General features: G+C 40.0%; 1 protein-coding gene across 6 annotated transcripts in view; it reads right to left on the reverse strand.

Annotated features, from left to right (window-relative positions):
* Positions 1-112: 112 nt before the first annotated feature.
* znf1035 (zinc finger protein 1035) overlaps positions 113-18818 on the reverse strand; it is a 29590-nt gene continuing 10884 nt past the window's right edge. For all 6 annotated transcript variants that reach the window (XM_079895633.1, XM_079895632.1, XM_079895635.1 and 3 more), the window contains 2 exons: positions 9197-9250; positions 113-9115 (listed from right to left, as the gene is read on the reverse strand). In XM_079895633.1, coding sequence (XP_079751759.1) covers positions 990-9080 — 8091 coding nt within the window. In that variant the 5' untranslated portion in view covers positions 9081-9115; positions 9197-9250 and the 3' untranslated portion in view covers positions 113-989. The remainder of the gene's footprint in view (positions 9116-9196; positions 9251-18818) is intronic.

An 18818-nucleotide genomic window follows, 5' to 3' on the forward strand; every position in this document is an offset into this window, starting at 1 on the left:
GATTTTCTTAGTGAAGCCTACTTTAAGTGGATAAAAAACATGGCTCAGTGTGACTAGTTACCTCAATTCATTCCAAAAGTCAAAGAAATTTCTCAATAACAGCAAAGTAGATGTAAATGTTTACTAGTTGAAGAAATTCTCAACATTGCCATATAATACAAAAGTAAAACTATACATCAGATTTTATAGCCATATATACGTTAGCACTAATGTAGTTTACACAGAAAGGGTACAGTATTTTTGTCAAGACTAAAGTTTTGTTTTCTCTTCGTTTTTTTGTTGTTGTTGAGCAAGACCATTGAAGTTAGACTGTTCTCGAAAAGATAACGCTGGGTTTTTAATGAAACATAAAATACATCATTTTAACTCAAGGCATTCACATCAAATATAACGACTATGTGATGAACCCTTAACTTGACCTTAAATGTTTACAAACACATAGATAGTAAAAAAAAAAAAAAAAAAAAAAAAAAAACATTACTAAGAAATATTAACAATTGAATCTACAAATTTCCTCTAACTTTCAAAATGATGTTTAAAACATATGCCTAGTAAATTTAGCAAGGTCAAAAATTACTTCAACAATGAAGGAATGATGCAGGATTTTCAACTATACATCCTTGTGAACTGCACCGTGGAACATTAACATCTCCAACTACTTCATTCATGCATGCATATATACCTACAGTTCCATACATCATCTAGATTGCATATCAATATACACACACATCAGTCTGAGTACTGTACAAAGAGAATTTAGTCAGCAGTTCACAGAACTGTAGAACAGAGTAGATTGTATGAACAAACAGACCGATTCAGAACTACAGTAAAACACCCACGCCATATTTCAAAGTGGATAAAAGCAGTTAGGCTAAGTAAAAAGAACAATGGATTCTATGTACAGTTTATCTTAACAAATAATGTTCAGAAAACTGAATGAGTTTGAATAACCTGCATTGCAGGAAACGGAGTCATCAGTAATTCGACCTTTATTCATGCATTGGGCTTTGGAAGGGAAAATGTATTGGTGATTGGGACTGAAGAGATTCTGCAGAAGCAGCAGCATGAGTCAGCTGATGGTCCTCCAAAAGATTTAGAAAAGCAAAGGCTTTGTCACATTCTGTGCATTCATAGACCACTTGTCCTACATGGGTTTCCTGGTGCTTTTGCAACTGATCGAACAATGCAAAGGATTTATAGCACATATCACACCGAAACTCGTTGTCCTGACTCAGACTTTGATGTTCAGTATGTTTCCGTTTATGTTTTGCCAGATCGTTTGCTGTAAGGTAGGTTCTGCAGCATATTGGGCACTGGTGCTGCCTTTTTGCATCATGCATTCTGCGGTGAGATATGAGATTTGGTTCCGTTTTAAAGGATTCTGAGCACACATCACACTTGTAAGGCCGTTCATTGTGTATCTGCTGATGCTGTGTAAGGTACCGTTTCTTCGTAAAACCTTTATTACAAACCAAGCACTTGAAAGGACGCGGATCCTCATGATGCTTTTTATGGTGTTCCATTAAGCTGCTATTGGAGGAGAACCGTCTTTTACAGATAGGGCAAATAATGAAGTCTTCTCCAACATCAACCTCCTCTTCTTCATCACCTGCTTGAAATTGAGTCCCTGAACTTTGCTTCTTAGAGGAAGACACCGATGACTCTGAATGGCGCTTGTCTAAAGACAACAAATTTCGATTACTACAGTGGTGTTTGCGGAAAGCATCACTTCCAAGAAAGTTGTCTCCGCATTCGGTGCATTCATACTGTGTAGCAGCAGTCAAATGGCATTGTTCATGTTCGTCAAGGTCTTTCTTAGAAGGAAAAGTCATATTACAAACGCTGCACATGTGAGAATGAACAGAAAGGTGATTCGCGAGGTCCAATGCTTGGTAAAAACTCTCAGGACATATGGGGCACTGGTAAATTTTGTCACGCTTCACAGTTTCTACTCGTATAGTCTTTTCACTGGTAGGAAAGTTACTGTTCTTGGAAGCCTTTTCATTCCCGTGGCTTCGTAAATGGGTGAGAAAAAGGTGATGGTGGGTGAAGCTCATACTACAATGATTGCACTGATAAGAACATGGTCCTGATAACTGATGGCTGAGCTGATGCTTTTTTAGGTGGGAACCATGTAAGAAATACTTGTTACATTCTGGACATGAGTATGGCCTCTCTTTTGCTGGATTGCAGCCATGTTCTGAGAGCTGTTCTGGATCTGGAAATCTTACTTGACAAATTCCACAGCGATACTTGTACTGCTCAATGTTACTTGATGAGAGGCTTTTACTGGAGATGGCTGAAGTACCTTGCTTTGTTTGAGGCTGTTGGGGTGGAATCAACGGTGGAAGCTCTTCGTCTTGCTCTGTGTGCATCTTACGATGCTCCGCCCGACTTGTTTTACAGGAAAAGGTTTCATCACAAAGGTCACAGGGAAAGTTTTCATCGCGGTGGGTAACCATGTGCTCAGCTAGTTCCGTTGGGCGAGTGAAGCTCAGGTGACACTTGGTACAGCGGTGAGCGCTCTTTCTGATATGTGTTTGCTTGTGTTTGCGCAGGGTGAAGAGCGAGACAAAACCTTTACCACACATTTGACACTGAAACTCAGACTTGTGGCATCGCTGATGTTGTTGCAAGTTCGCTAGCTGAAAAAAGCATTTCCCACATTCCTCACACTCGAAGGGCTTTTCGCCAAGATGACATCTTTGATGATCCTCGAGATTTTCTGATGTTAAGAATGTTTTACCACAAACATGGCAAGGAAAGTATGGTGCTGAATCAGAGTCATTGTCGCTGTCATCTTCATCTTCAAAATTTCTGTCGGACTCTTCCTTATCTGACTCCTGACTTACACTGGCAGAGGATTTTTTCAATACATCAGTGAGAGCTTTGACTGAATTCAATCCATGTTTTACTCTGCAGTGCTTTGTGTATGACTTTTTTACCGTATAGGTTTTGTCACATGGTTCACACCTATATACTTCAGGGTGCTCTGTTCTTGCTTTCACACTAGGTTCTCTTGAGCTGGGCAGGTGTGCATGCCAATGAGCCATCCTTTGGTGAATGGTCAGGGATTTAGCAGTCCAAAACCGCATCTCACAACGGTTACAGACAAAGGGACGACTGGGGTCATGACAAGATCTATGAAGGTCCAGGTCAGAAGGAAAACGAAACCTCTTCGAGCAAATTTCACAAGTATTATCCATTTTTGCCTGATGTTGGATTTTCATATGCCTTTGCAATATACCAGCTTGAGCAAAGACTTTACTGCACACATGACATCTGTGGATATCCGATTTGCGCTCTTGATCTTCACGGCCATGCTCCTCTAAATGACTGATGAGTCTCAGCCCATCTGTAAAACTCTGATCACACTCAGAACACTGATACTTGTGAACAGCATCTCCTTTTTCTGCATCATTTTCCTGGTCTTGATCTTTACATGAAAATTTAGTCTGCAGTACTCCGGTTCCTGTTGTATTTGAGCCCTTGTTAAATATTAGCACAGTGTCATTTAGAGCACAATCTATTTCACCTGCACTTTCCAGGGCAGATTCATTATTTGACACAATTGTGTGACCCTTACATTTTCTTCTGTGTTTCTCCATTCTCTTTTTGGTCCAAAAACCAACATGGCATTTTGTGCAAGAAAGGGGGTATACGCCATTATGTATGCGCATATGCATACCTAGTCCAGTGCTCCTGGAAAACCGCATGTTGCACTGAGGGCATTTAAGAGGCTTGATAAGGTCACTGTTTGAACATTCACGTCGCTCCCTTATCTGACTGCTGCTTTCTTGGTTCTGCCCATACCCCTCATCAACCGGCTCTTGTTTTATGATTGGCAGGTGATTTGATATCAATTGCTGTTGATCATTAACGGACTCTTGTGGCTGATCAGATCTATGCTTTGCTAAAAAATGCTGCTGGAGCTGCGAGAACAATAAAAAACGGTCACTACAGTTAGCACAGGAAAAACCTTTTATCTTAGTGGGGCTCTTGTTTACCTCTTGAGAAGATCCAGATGATTTTGAGCTGACAACACAGGTCTTCTGGTGTATAGACAGTGCATCCCGGGTAAACAAATCACCACACTTGTCACAAAGGACTTTTTCTTGGTTTTCCCCCTTTCCATTGCATTTAACCAAGTGCCGTTTCAAATAGTCTGTTCTGATGAAATGCTCTCCACAGTTAGCGCAACCATATGGTTTTTCTCCTGTATGAAGACGTAAATGAACCTTCAGTTGTCCTGATAATTTAAATCGTCGAGGGCAATACTCACATTGGTATTTAAATTTATTCATGTAATGCACTTGTATACGTTGCAGAAGTTTGGAAGTTTCCCGGCATGGCTGCTTTTGAACATTGTTTGTGGCAGATGGCACACTTTCCTTTGAAATCTTTTTGCATCTGATGGTGAGGTTGTGCCTGCTCAAAGTCTTTTTAGAACTGTATGTTTTGCCACATCTTTTGCAAGGAAAAGGTTTATCGGTAATGTGGAGCATGGCCATATGGCGCTTCAGATCACTCTGGGTGGACAACCGCTTAAAGCAAACTGTGCATTGCAATGGGTCACCTTCCTGTGTTTTGCTTTGGGAACTTGTGTTCAAGCTGTCGAGACTCATCTTTACAACTCGCACCTCAAGTCGTCGTTTTCCTCTGCAGCGGGCTTGGTGCAGTTTTAAATGATCATAGCGTGAGAAACAACTTTCACAAGTCTTGCACCGATAAGGCTTGACCTCTGTATGAGTGAGGATGTGATGTCTTAGATTTCTGGCTCTCAAAAATGATTTAGTGCAAAATTTGCACTTCAATACCTCACCATTTTCCCCAGGAACCACAGTGATCTCTTTCTGATTTTTTATTTCAGCAAACATCGTTTTAATTTTCTCAGATCCTTTTAAACTTTCCAATCTACGTTCCTTAGATAAACCATCACAAAAAGCCTCGTGTTGCAAGCATTGATCCTGCTTGTCAAAATTCTGTCCACAATGTATGCACGCATATGGGGTTTTCTTTGAATGAAGAGAGAGATGTTTCTGGAGAAAACTTTTTGTCCTAAAACATTTAAAGCATTGTGGGCATTGCTGCTCAAACCTGCCCTTCTCCTTTGTACTAGTTTTGTTTTCAGTTGATAGCTTGCCCTTGCACTGCTTTTCGTGACCATTTCTGTAGTTTTTTCTTGCAAAAATTCTCCCACATTTTCTGCAAGCAGGTTTTAACTTGTCTCCATTGCAGATTGCGTTGTGATCCTTAAATTTTCTTTTCCTGTAAAACTTCCCACACTTTGAACAAGGGAAAACAGTCTTTGCCAAGTGGGCTCTTTCATGGAGTTTCAAATTGTTGGGAAAACGAAATGAATGTGGGCAGTATGAGCAATTATAGAGTTTGTTTGTCTTGCTTAGTGCAGTGTCTACACTTTTTTCTGCCTGTATTTCTTCAGCATTTGACGTCTGTACTGGCTGCTCCACTGTACATTTTTCTTGATGTATTTTTAGATATTCCTTTCTGTTAAAGTGTCTGCCACAAGTTAGACACGGAAAAGGCTTTTCACCAGTGTGAATGCGGATGTGACGAACCAGCCCAGCACGATTCGAGAAATGGCGTTTGCAGAACTGACATTTGGATGCAGAAGGTCCAGGCATATGAGTTAAACAATGCTCACTAAGTGCCTTTGAGTCAGCAAAGGCTTCTTGGCAGAGAGCACATTTGAACTCCTCTTTGTAAATGTTTTCTACCTTTAGAGTTCTAGCTTGGTCCTTGGGAGGGAAAAGTTCCTTAAGTTTACGTCTTCTCTCATGCACAGCCACATGTCGAAGCAGAAAAACTGGAAACTTGAACTGCATTGGGCAATCAGGGCATTTAAGCATGCCTTTTTTTGGATGGGACTGTCTGTGTTTTAACAAATCTCCAATAGATGGCAGAACTTCCCAACAGACTAAACACTGTACATTCCGCTTATGCACATTTTTGTGAGTCATTAGGTGTCCATGCCTGGCAAAGTTTTTACCACAGTCTAAACAGCGAAAAGGTTTGTTTCCTTTATGAAGTCGTAAGTGCTTTTTTAACGAGTCAGGTAAAGTAAAGGCTTTTCCACAGAAGCGACAAGAGAAAGGAAGGCTTGCATCCTTATCAGCAGATTCTTTGCTAGTTGGCTTTTGACTGGCAGGGCTTGAACTTTTCAAATTGACACCATTACCATGTTTGTGTTTGATTGCCTTTTTGGCATTTAAAAGCAATTTATGCTTTGCTAGATGGCCGTAGTATCCAGACTTGCTAGAATACACAGATGGACAAAAAGTGCATTTGTACTGTGATGCTTTTTGTACAGGTATAGTCAATGGTGACTCTTTGTCCTCATTTTTGGTATTGATAACTTGCTCTAACTCTTTTCTTTTCTTTACGTTTCCTTTGGCTGTATACTGTTTAAGCTTAACACAAGTTTGTTTGATGTGTCTATTGCGGTTGCTGGCCATGGTAAACACATCCTTACACAAAGGGCATCGATACTTTGCACCAATCTTTCCTTTGCCTTTTTTCGTGTATTCTTTGAGACACTGTTCACGCAAATGGCGTGTCCGATTGTAGGAGTACTTGAAAATGCGAGGACAGATGGGGCATTTAAACTTTGGAAACGTGCTATCTGGAACTGAAGATTTTTCACGAGGGACAATCTTTTGAGAACATTGCTCTCTTTTATGTTTGTTAAGATTCCAGGTATATTTGAAGGCTTTTCCACAGTTGTCACACTTGAAGGGCTTCTCATCTGAGTGTGATCTAAGGTGTGCTTTTAGTTGTGCTCTAAGCCTGAAAGTTTTCCCACAAACTTGACAATGCATTTGTTCAAGCGTTTGGCTTGTCTTGTACACATCCATTAGTTTCACGTAGCAAACACGAAGTTCTTTGTTGGAGACGGCTGTTTCAACCATGTCTGTTATATCTGTCTTTCCGAGGGTTGATTCTGAATGTTCTGCACTCTGTACAGAAGGGTCTAGTATCAAGGGTGTGCAAGCTGCTTTACGCTTGTGTTTTTGACATTTCTGAGCACTAGGAAAGTACAATCCACAACAGTCACATCTATGATGTGTGACAACTATGTGCTTCAGCTCATGATCTTCATAATAAGCTTGTCGAACAAAGGACTTCCTACAGTATTTACAAATGAACTTTGCCTTCTCTTCGGTTAGCCCTTTAGTATATGATGGTGATGATTTTATCTTGTCATTAAGCTTGACTTCCCCACAGAAGTGTTGTGTCAATGCGCCACCAGTGAAGTGACATTCACAAGTGGGACAATACTGAGATATACTGAGATTATGGAGAGAATGTGTGCTGTGGTAGTGCTCGATAAGCTCATCTATACTTTGTGTTGACCCCTGACACTCAAAGCAATGGTAGTTTTTTCCATTACAAGTTATTTTCTCAGTCGTCTTAAGGAGAACAACAGGTTGCAGTTTTCTCTTTTGGGTCTTGAAATATGATAAAGAATCTTTGCTTGCAATGGTGCCATTGTCAGTTAGACATTTGTGCTGTCCAGGATATAAGGAGGTTCTGGATGTCTGGTCAACACTGAGTAGTAGTGGATCTTTTGGTGCATCAGTTCCCTCATCCATCTGATTATTAGATTCAAAAGCAGTTTTTAGAAGAACTGGTGGTTCTGTGCGATTAAACAGACTGCACTCATCAACTTGGTTTACATGTGCATTTTCCAGGTTTTTCAGTTCCTCAATGTTCTGTGTTGTACTTTTTAAACCAAAACAGGACTCAAGGAATCCAAAACTACTCCGCTCAACTTGTTCATCATCAGATGTGAAGCATTTCTGTCCTTCCAGCTGAGAAGAATCTCCATGGCCAGGTTTTGAGGATGTTTTTTTAGGATATGGTTGGTTGCTTTCTAATTGACAGCCACCAAGTGAATCTTTTCCATGGCCAGATATCCCAGTCGTCTCTTGAAATTCAGGTTTTGGAGATGTATTTTCAGGATTTGGGTTCATTCTGTCCAATTGGTAGTCACCACGTGGATCTTTTCTAATGCCAGAAATGACAAATGTCTGTTCAAGCTCAGGTTTTGATGATACATTTTCAGCATCTGGGGTTGTCCTTTGTGATTGGCAAACACTTAGTGAATCTATGGTTAGGCAATTGGTTTCATCTTCATTAAAAGTGGAGGAAGTCTCAATATTTGCATGATTTGAAGTGGAACCACCGTGAGAGGTATCAAATTCTTTGCAACGCATTGTTGTTTGATCCAAAAAACAATCTAAATCACAAGAAAGAATGTCCCTTTCCTCAATTTGCCCATCTTTTGAAAAAAGCATTACACCATTCATATTATCCACGCCTTGTACTTCTGTACACGGATCCTCAGAATTTGAGATAAGTGAGTCCTCACTACAAGTATGGTTTACATCTTTGCTCTCATCCATGGTCACTGTAGGTCCAGTGTCCTGCTGTAGATTTATTTCACTCATATCTTCTTTCACAGAACTATGGCAGACCTCAGCAGAAGAAAAGTCCATTGCATTACTTGAATTTTGGTCTCCTTCTAAAGACGGACCAGCTTGTTTGCTACTAATGTTAACTTCAATGGATGAATTTAAATTGCAATCAAGATTTGCTTCCATGTCAGAACAGCTGCTAATATCGGAATACTCTACAAGACCAGCATCTGTCTCAAAAGCAGTTTCTAATACTGCCTCGTCAGAATGTGCTTCCGATGTGGACTCAACTTCTACTGAGTTAGGCAAGGGAAAGGGTGTCATGTTACCATTATATTCTCCTTTATCTCCTGACTTTTCTTGTTCAAGATCACCTGAATTCATTACATCTTGCCAAGATGATTCACAGCATGAGTCCTGCAGAGAACCAGACTCAAAGTCTTTCATGTCCGATTCAGCAATGTCTTGCAAATCCATCATGCTTGAAAAGTTCTCCTTTTCAATTAATTGTTCTATCTCGTGTGCAAGGTTCTCCTCTGATTCCACTGGAATTCCATTACATTCCATAGTTCCTACAGACATTTCTGGTCTCTGGTTAGAAAGAATCTGTGCTTGCTGGAATGCATTCCATTTTTGAGCCATCCTCGTGTTCTCCTCCAAAGGCTAGCTCTCAAACTCTGCAAGACAAATGTCCATGTGATTACCAAAACAGCACACATTTGTAAATAAAATTAAATAGGATGAAATGAAATGCTCACCGCACTTATCCACTACATATCAGTAGGAACATTATAGCTGATTTGCCCAAAGACCTGCATAAAGAAAAAAATATCTATTTCAAAAGCAGCATATATAAGTCAATTACTAATAAAATTGCTGTTTACTGGTATAATATGGATGTTTAAAACACTAGGCTACCACTAATAATAATAATAATAATAATATCATCAAACATACACTCCGAACTACTGCCAACTATGTAGTAGTACTGCCACAGCATCATGCTAAGACATCAGCGCTGAAGTAATCCAAAGGTATTGAATCATTAGAAATCTAAGAGCTTTTTGTTCTTGCAGAGCGCTTTTGCAGTTCATCTCAGCTTTTGCAAAACTGAAGATTAGAGAAAAACAACTTGCATTTTGCTTTGTTCATCACACAAAGTTACTGTATGGCTTATGAAGACTTGGAACAATGTGCCCGGTCATTGTTTTTTGTAATTTTGGAGTGAGACAGAACCAGGCCCCAATCACTCTTATTATATGCAAAAGATCCAGGATATACAGAGGTTCTCAAACTACAGGCCTACACAAAATCAAAGATACATGGAGTGTGGGCTTCAATACATTTGAACATAAAAACAAAAAGTTTTCCCCCCTTAATGTCAAGATGAAATTAAAATGAACTATTTTTAAAATTCCTATTTTTAATGGGATTTTTCAGTATTTATTGTAAATTATCCATGCACATTTTATGTTTTTATTCAATCTTTAATCAAACTAACTTCCCCTCCCTCTTGCAGCAACATCTCTCCCTTCTGATGATGCGTTTACTGGCATGAGTGCAGAACAACCTGTCACTCTCACAAGATCTCAGCAATAGCAAACCACAACCATACAAACATACAATAAATTCCCTGTGCCTAAAATGAAGCCTCGCCCTATATTTTTTCTTGTTCGAGAAGCCGTTTCACACAGATATAGGTCACCATAGAGAAGAAAAGACGATCACAACTTCTGTTTCATGAAGACTTTAAATGTCAGCTTGTGGAAGAGGTTTGTCAAATCCAATTCCTGGAGGACCTAAGTGCCACAGTGTTTGACATCACTGATCTAGAAGCTTCGTTTTCTGAAGGTAAGGTTTAAGAGTGACCTTTTTTTACACAGAAATGTACAATAATATAACCAGCAATGGAAAGAGTTTGAAACAAGTTTAAAGATTGCCACAATTTCCTAAATATAATGTAGTATTTCTAAACTGTTCTGCATAATTTGCCAAGACAAAAAGGTAGATGTCAGATCAACAATCAAAGTATAATAAAAATACTTTAATCAGGGGTGCCCAATCCTGTTCCTGAAGATCTACCTTCAACCTACCACCTTCAACACACCTGTCTGTAATTATCAAATGCTATAAACTGTAAAGAAGAGCTTCCAGTTACAGGCATGACAGTTCAAGTGGTAACAAGAAAGCCTAAAATGGCCATGAAGCAATGGAAGTGGACAATGTTGAGAAGGAGGAAGGCTGGTTCACCTATCTTGAGCCAAACACGGAGGTGGTGGTGATAGTTTGTGGCTTCTACTGGTATACCAAGTTGGTCCTACAGCAAGACAATGACTTAAAACATCTCATATCATATTTACCTTATAAGAAAAAGAACAAGACTGTAGGCTTCGGAACCACTGACTTGTGGACAGTACGCCAACATATTGTTCAACAGCGCTTTGGGCAACCCGACTTTCCTAATCCCACACCCCTCTCTCCTATCACTTCTGGTCTCTCCTCTACTGTGCTCTCCAATACAGCCCAAAACTATAACTAAGAGAGATACTGAATTCTGAAGACGTCAAATCATGGAATGGCCAGCACTAGGGATGCACCGAATGTTTGTAGCACAAAAAAAAAAAAAAAAAAACACTTTCGGTGTTCGGCTGCGTAAGTAAACCGACTGAATCAATTTTGCCGAACAATGACATTTTTGATGACGCGATCAAATAGTAATCAGCATAGAGTGAGGGGCACGCGCTTTATAAATGCAGCAAACATGTCGGCGGTGTGGAAGCATTTTAAAGTGTCCGAGAAAGAGGCAAAAACGGCCGTTTGCAGACACTGTTCTGCTGAATTGTCCAGAGGGGGTGCATCAGCAAAAACTTACAGCACTACAAGTTTAATTTATCACTTAAAATCAAGACACCCCGAACAGCATGCAGAGTACGAGAAAGACACGGCGGCAGCAGCATCGAAAAGGAAAGTAGCTCCTCACAGTCCCAGGACACCCACTCCATCTGTGGCTGACTTCTTAGAAAAGGCAAAAAAGTTTGCCAATGACAGTGCCAAAGCTAAAGGCATTACTAAAAAAATGGATAGTGGAATTCATCGCATTGGATGATCAACCATTCTCTGTTGTAGAGGATGTTGGATTTCGCAGGCTTAAAGACTATATTGAGCCCCATTACACCATGCCTAGTAGACGGCATTTCTCAGACGTGTGCTTACCTGAGATGTAGAATGTTGTTTCAACTCACGTCCATGAGCTCTTGGCTACAGATACTGCAGCCCTCAGCTTCACGACTGATATATATGGAGCTCGGATGTAAGCCCCACCAGTATAGTGCTGCACTCAAGTGTTTAGGGGGTCCCATACAGCTGTTTGACACTTGGCGTATCGACCGATCTAAAGTGCATGCGGTAGTCAGTGACAACGCAAGAAATATGGCTAAAGCCATGGAAGATAGCGATCTGAAAGGCATACGGTGTATGGCACACACATTCAACTGCCGGTCAATGAGGGATTGTTGAGTCAGCGCAGTATAGCGTATGTGATAGCGATAGGTAGGAAAATTGTTCACCACTTTAAACATTCCCCGCTTGCCTATGCGCGCCTACAATCTATCCAAGAAGAGTTCGGAATGCCACAAAAACGTTTCCAACAAGATGTGAGCACAAAGTAGAAAACAGTACTGGAAAGCCTTTTTGGCTGAATTTTTTTTTACTATTCTGATCCCAGGCACTTGTCTGCTCCATGCAAAAGCACCGGCAGCGAGAGACTGTTTAGTGCTGCATCTCATGTCATCGATGAGAAGAGGAACCGACTTTTTTTTTTTTACTAATTTATTTATTTTAGGTTATATTGTGCTTTGTTTGTATAATATCTGCTGGAATGTAAAAAAACGTTCAGTCTTAAAGGTCCCATGACATGCTACTTTTTGTAGGCTTTAATATAGGCCTTAGTGGTCCCTAGTACTGTATCTGAAATCTCTTTCCAAAAATTCAGCCTCGGTGCAGAATTATAGCCACTACAAGCCAGTCCCAGAATGAGCTTCCTTCAGACAGGCCGTTTCGGTGTCTGTAGCTTTAAATGCTAATGAGGCGGAGAAAGGCGGTGCAAGGTGGAGGGTGGGTGTGGCCTTGACCATCTTGCGCAACGGTACCGTGGCGTTCATGTTTACGTTGGATATAGCAATGGCACGAAGACACGCAGTCTTTCAAGCATTTCAGTTTGACCCAGAATCTGATCCGGATGGAGAAGCAACGGATGAAGAAGTTGCAACTCAGCGGCTCCAGCAGGACGTTTCCGAATGGTTAGTTTAAAATATTATGTCTGGATACGGTACTTTATTCGGATGGTTTACAGTTATTATCATGTAGCTAACGCTAACCTACTGTTGCCTTTACATAAGAGATCTGTAACGTCTGTATTTATCTTATTACATCAAGCTCTGCGATCTTGAAATGCGGATATCGCGCGCGCCATATAACCAACAGGAAAACGGTTATCCAAATAACAAAGAAGTGTACAACACTCGCGTTACAGTGTGTGTATTCACACACATAAACGGCATAGCTGCATAGCTAATGTTACAGCCACATTCTACGTGTAACAATCTAGGTAACCATAAACAGTAAAGCAACACACTTACATATCATTAACGTTAGTTGACTTACTTGTCAGAGGTGTGTAGCTGAGCCAAAGAGAGTGATCCAGGCTTTAGTTTCAGACGTTCAGAAAGCCCAGCTCTGTATTGACCCTTCAGTGTTCATTTGTACATCCAATTATTGAGCAATTGTTATGCTTCGCTCGCTCAAAAGCCATGATATCTCTCGTGGACAAACTAAAATCGCGCGCGCGCGTTCCTACTTCCTAGCGCATTTTCTCATGGGCGGAAAATATTCTCTGGGCGGGCAAAGCAGAGACAGGGGAGGTAACATTTCCTCCTTATGACGTCATAAAGAGGAGATTCAAGATCAGCGCGTATGAGCCTCCATTTTCTCAAAGGCAGAGAAAGATAGCAAAAGCTAGATTTACACCGATTGAAATTTCTAGAAACTTGGGGACCATATACAGGCTAGGGGAACTCATATTAATGTTAAAAAACCTCAGAAAGTGAAAATTTCATGTCATGGGACCTTTAAATAACATTTTTAAATTGCATTTTTGTAACTTGATTTTTTTCTCTGAAAAGCAAGACAAAATAGTAAAAAGCACATTTTTACTATTTACTTAATGCAATGGTGAAAAAATTGGCAAAATAAATGGAAGAAATGTGAAACACCGCGTTTTGTATTGGGCCTTCGGCCAAAGCGTTTCATTATTATTCGGCTTCGGCCAAAACTTTATTTCGGTGCATCCCTAGCCAACACAAGACAAACCACACGAAGCTGGTCTAGGATGAATGATTAATGAACATTTTGAAAACTGTTTTGCAAAATTTTGTTTGCAAAACGATTATTTTATTTCTGGCCATTTATTTGTTCTTTACTGTAATTTTAAAGTTAAGACAATCATTTATGTCAATGCTTGATCTGTAGTGTTCCAAATAAACAAATATATTACTAAATGTGGGTGCACCTGCAGCATGTGGCATCACCTCTACAGAGAGAACCCTGGGTCAAATACGTCTATACTTCTTCAGCCAATGAGTAGCATGGCCAAATATGCAACATTTATAAAATTCTAGTATTTCTTTTTTTGTGACTAATGATATACTATTAACAGGAGTACGCCAATTCAGACTGGCATTGTGGCCCGTCGTCATGTCTACATTACATATCCATGACACCATTGCATGGTGAGATTTTGCAGGTTTCATTGGAAAAATGTATGCCTATACAGGCACAAATGAAAATTTACATTAGTTGGTACAAAATGCCTACTCTACACTAGGGCTGTGTTCGATACATCGATACAACTGTGTGTCGCCACATACTGCTTGTCGATACCAGAATCAGATATCGATTGGAAATGTACTGAAATTAATTAGCAGAATAGAATATATAGGCTAGAACAATATATAGGCTAGAACAACATATAGGCTAGTTACCTGATATCAAATAACGTAATGCGGTGTAAGGAAATATCTGCTAAGTGTTTTACTTATTATTCTCAACCTGGCAACCATGTGCAGGCACTCTTTCTCCACTGTGGATAAAAGCACGGGCTTTATGATCTCCAGTTCGAGATTCTATTCACAGAATAGTGTAATGCATCAAGTCTGTGTTCATTTACAGGCCTGAGAGAGATTGTACATGTATGAATTACCTCAGTCTGTGCCGCGTTTCTCTATTAACAATAAAGCAGTGAGTTTAATTGCTTCAAAAACAGTGATGTTACCAACTCCTTGCTAAGAAAGATAATGTAGCTCTTCAGTGGTGAAGCTATTTTATTGATAGAAATTGCAGGGCAGCATTGAGAAGTTTGAGTTGCTGAATGTTTCTGTGTAAGTGACTGAATGTGTGTGCGTGCGCTACAGTGAAGAAAGTGCATTAGTTTAGAACACTTCTAATTTAAAAAATATATTTTCTTAAATGTACTGTCAATTTGTGCAATGATAACCTACCAGTAACGTAAAGACGTTTTTATTAATCTATTTGAATGAGTATATTATTATTGATGTGCTTAAAAAACAAGACAAAAACAATCAGAATATTGTACCTGGTGGGGTTAACCCAATGTTTACATGAAACCTACACCACAACCTAGGATTATTGTTATACAGTGATACAGTACAGATGCCCTTTATAATGCAGAGGGCAACTGCCTGCTCTGCCTATACCTTAGCAATGGCCCTATAGTATGCAGTGTTTAATAAGGTCAGGGGCAGGATAGTGCCTACCAAGAATGGTTTTCAAAAATTACAAAACAAAACTACATGGTATAAAACTAGGAACAATAATAAAGAAAGATAGCCTAGATGCTATTACAAGTAAACACCAGAACATCCTGTGTCTACATCCTGAGACATAGCACACCTATTAATTTTTATTAGATAAGGCCAAGGGGTGTCCAAATTTGCTCCTGAATGATCATCTTCCTGCAGAGTTCCAACCTGCTATATATATATTGTATTGTGAACTCTGTATCACGGCCTCTGTATCAGGATGCATAACATGACTTTGTTGCCAATACACAGCCCCAAAATGTGTATGGAATTCTATTACAATTTGGAATAAATTCTACAAATTATCAAGAAAACTGACATCTTTAGTTCTCCATGGTCGCTGCGATTTTGCCAAGTAAAACATGTTCCTGGATCAAAATATTTAGTTGATCATGGATCAACATCCCTATCCGATATCATAGTCCTAACCCTAACCCTAACCCTACCCGTAAAGCCAACCACAACTTATCCTTAAAATCAGAGGGAAATGATAGATGAATAACAGCGATGTAGAAGTACCTACTTCCCTGGTTGTAAGCCTTAACTTGACAAACTGTATGTTCCTCAAATCTGATTGGCAAAATCTAATGTTGATCCAAGAACATGATGTACTTGGTGAAATCACGTTCACAATGAAGATTCAGAGTTAAATGAGCCTATATATTGGATATGCGGTGTGATATGTTTGGTAGGGGGCAACTGGCTTCTGCACTCTCAGTGCTACATTCAGTATAGCTTTCTTAACACAACTGACAATACTATAATAGTTCAGCGTCAACCACAAATCCATTTATAGAAAGGTGATAGCATGGTGCTCTGTCAGCAGATCGGTTGTTAAATACTTATAACTGAAGATCTTGGTAGATTTCTAGTACCCCTATTCCACTGGCATGATGCCACTGCCCAATCAAGAACCATTCTGTACATTTCCACGAAAGAATTGGTTCTTCAGGCCAGGAAAATTAGCTTGGCACCTTCAAGGTTCTAAGGATTCAGAGGCCAGTCATGGGCAGGATAGTGCCCTTACCAAGAATGTTTTTTAAAAATTACAACTCAAAACAAAACAAGATGGTATAAAACTAGGAACAATAATAAAGGAAGATAGCCTAGATGCTATTACAAGTAAACACCAGAACATCCTGTGTCTACATCCTGAGACATAGCACATTTGTATTTGTAATTTGTATTACCGTAAAACTTCAAATAATAGCCCGGGCTTTTATTTTCCCAAATCGCTGAACTGCACCGGTTTGTATTTGAGACAGACGTCTATATGATACAGGCCTTTAATTTAGTGTTGAGATGAGCATGACAATAGGAGGTTACCAAATCTGTGTTTGTGTTTAACAGATTAAACGTAAGAATTAGCCTACTATATTTCCATATGTCTAAAGGGGGTCGCACACCATACGAGAAGCGCAGCGCCACGTCTTTAAAATTCGAACACATTATTCTCTATGAGTGTACATTGTCTCAAATTGTTGTTAATGTATACTGACTTCACCCTGTGCTGCAATATACATTCAGTTTTACATTCATTAACAGAAATCATTGAATGAAAATTGCTGATGTTATCGGATTTTCAGGTGATATTCTCAATTCATTCAGTTAACGGACGCTCTGAGGTAAAGTGAATTCAGACTGCAGACTAAGCAACGATTGTATTTAATTGTACAGTACAATCATAACATAGTACAGGGTGGGCCATTTATATGGATACACCGTAATAACATGGGAATGGTTGGTGATATTAAAGTCCTGTTTGTGGACTTCTAAATGGCCACCATGGTCACCACCCATCTTGAGGAGTTTGCCCCCTCACATATACTAATGTGCCACAAACAGGACTTTAATATCACCAACCATTCCCATGTTATTACGGTGTATCCATATAAATGGCCCACCCTGTACAGACATGATCTTAATTCCATAATATCCTTAAACATAACTATATTGCTGGCCATAAACTGACAAAGTGCACGTCCGGTGTGCGATACCTCGAGTTGTCAGACGCGACGCGGGGCTGCGCTTCTCGTACGGTGTGCGACCCCCTTTAGAATATTGGCAGCATAAAAAAAACGAAACGATGTGACAGCCATGGGCTGAACAATACAAGTTACCGGCAATATCCATCGAGCCTATGAACTTGTTGCCAGAAACACATCAACAAGAAAGAATGAAGGCTACCCTGTAAAACAACTGCAATCATGTGATACAAAAGGACCCTATTCATCACTATCATCATCACCGTGATCCTCAACTACAAGTTCAATGGCGAATTCCTCCTTGTCGCTCTCCTCCACTTCTCCCTCTCCGGCCTCCGCTAACTCTGCCTGCCTTGCTTGCGCTAACAGCTCCCGCCCAGATGTGCAGGGCTCTCTTGCGTGCTCAATCTGCTCCATAGAACTGGCTTAAACAGACGATCTGACGGGTTTTAGAAGATTAAATACAACCCGAAACTAAAAAACAGACCAGGCCTCTATTTGAGACTGGCCTTTACCTGTAGCCACACCAGGCGTGTAAAAGAGACAGGCGTCTATTTGGGACTCGGCTATTATTTGAAGTTTTACGGTAGATAAGGCCAAGGGGTGTCCAACATTGCTCCTGAATGGCCATCTTCCTGCAGAGTTCCAACCTGCTCTGAAATTTCCAATAATGCTGGCGGACCTTGAATAGCTTGTTCAAGCACATTTAATTTTATTTGGAGAAAACTCTTCAGAAATACGGCTGTCCAGGAACAGAATTGGACATCCCTTGATAAGGCAATACCCCATTTCCTGACTGAAAGGAATATAGGTAGGAATATAGAAATGGTGATTCCCCAGTGTCTTGTGTTCTTGGACATCATGTTGATTTGAAGAACTTTGCATAATCTTGTACAGCATTGTTATCATACATTGCATTCATCATTTAATACCAACATCACTCACCTCCAGCCCTAATGCCTGCTAAATCCTATTTTTTTCCCCTCTCCTGTTATTGTTCTTGTGTGGAAACGGAGGCAAACCTTTGCATCTTTGCAATAATCAGAGATGAACAATCACTCTGGTTCTTTCTTCCAGATATACCCTATTCTTCTACCATTCCTCTCCTTTATAGTCTACACCTGGAGTTCTCAACTCTTGCCCTCAAGATCCACTTTCCTACAGAGTTTAGCTCTAATCCTAATAAAACACACCTGATCAAGCTAACCAATGGCCGTTTCTCAATACCGAATCCCCACAGACAGCATGGCAAATACGCTTATTTTACTCTTTTACTCTATTTAATAGTAAGTGCGAACTAGTTTAAACAACTGCCCCAGGTAATGACATTATTTTCTTTTTTATTTATTTACAAAGATTTATTTTTATAGTTTTTGCCTTTTTATTTTGATAGGACATTGAGTAGGCAAGAAACAAAGTGGGAGAGAGAAAGGGGGATGGGATTGGGAAAGGTCCACAAGCAGGAACTCTAACTCGGGTCACCTGAGCTGCCCACAAGGCTATCGTCGCTGACAATAGGT

Source organism: Squalius cephalus (genome assembly GCF_949319135.1).
Source record: "Squalius cephalus genome assembly, chromosome: 15".
Lineage (NCBI taxonomy): Eukaryota > Metazoa > Chordata > Actinopteri > Cypriniformes > Leuciscidae > Squalius > Squalius cephalus.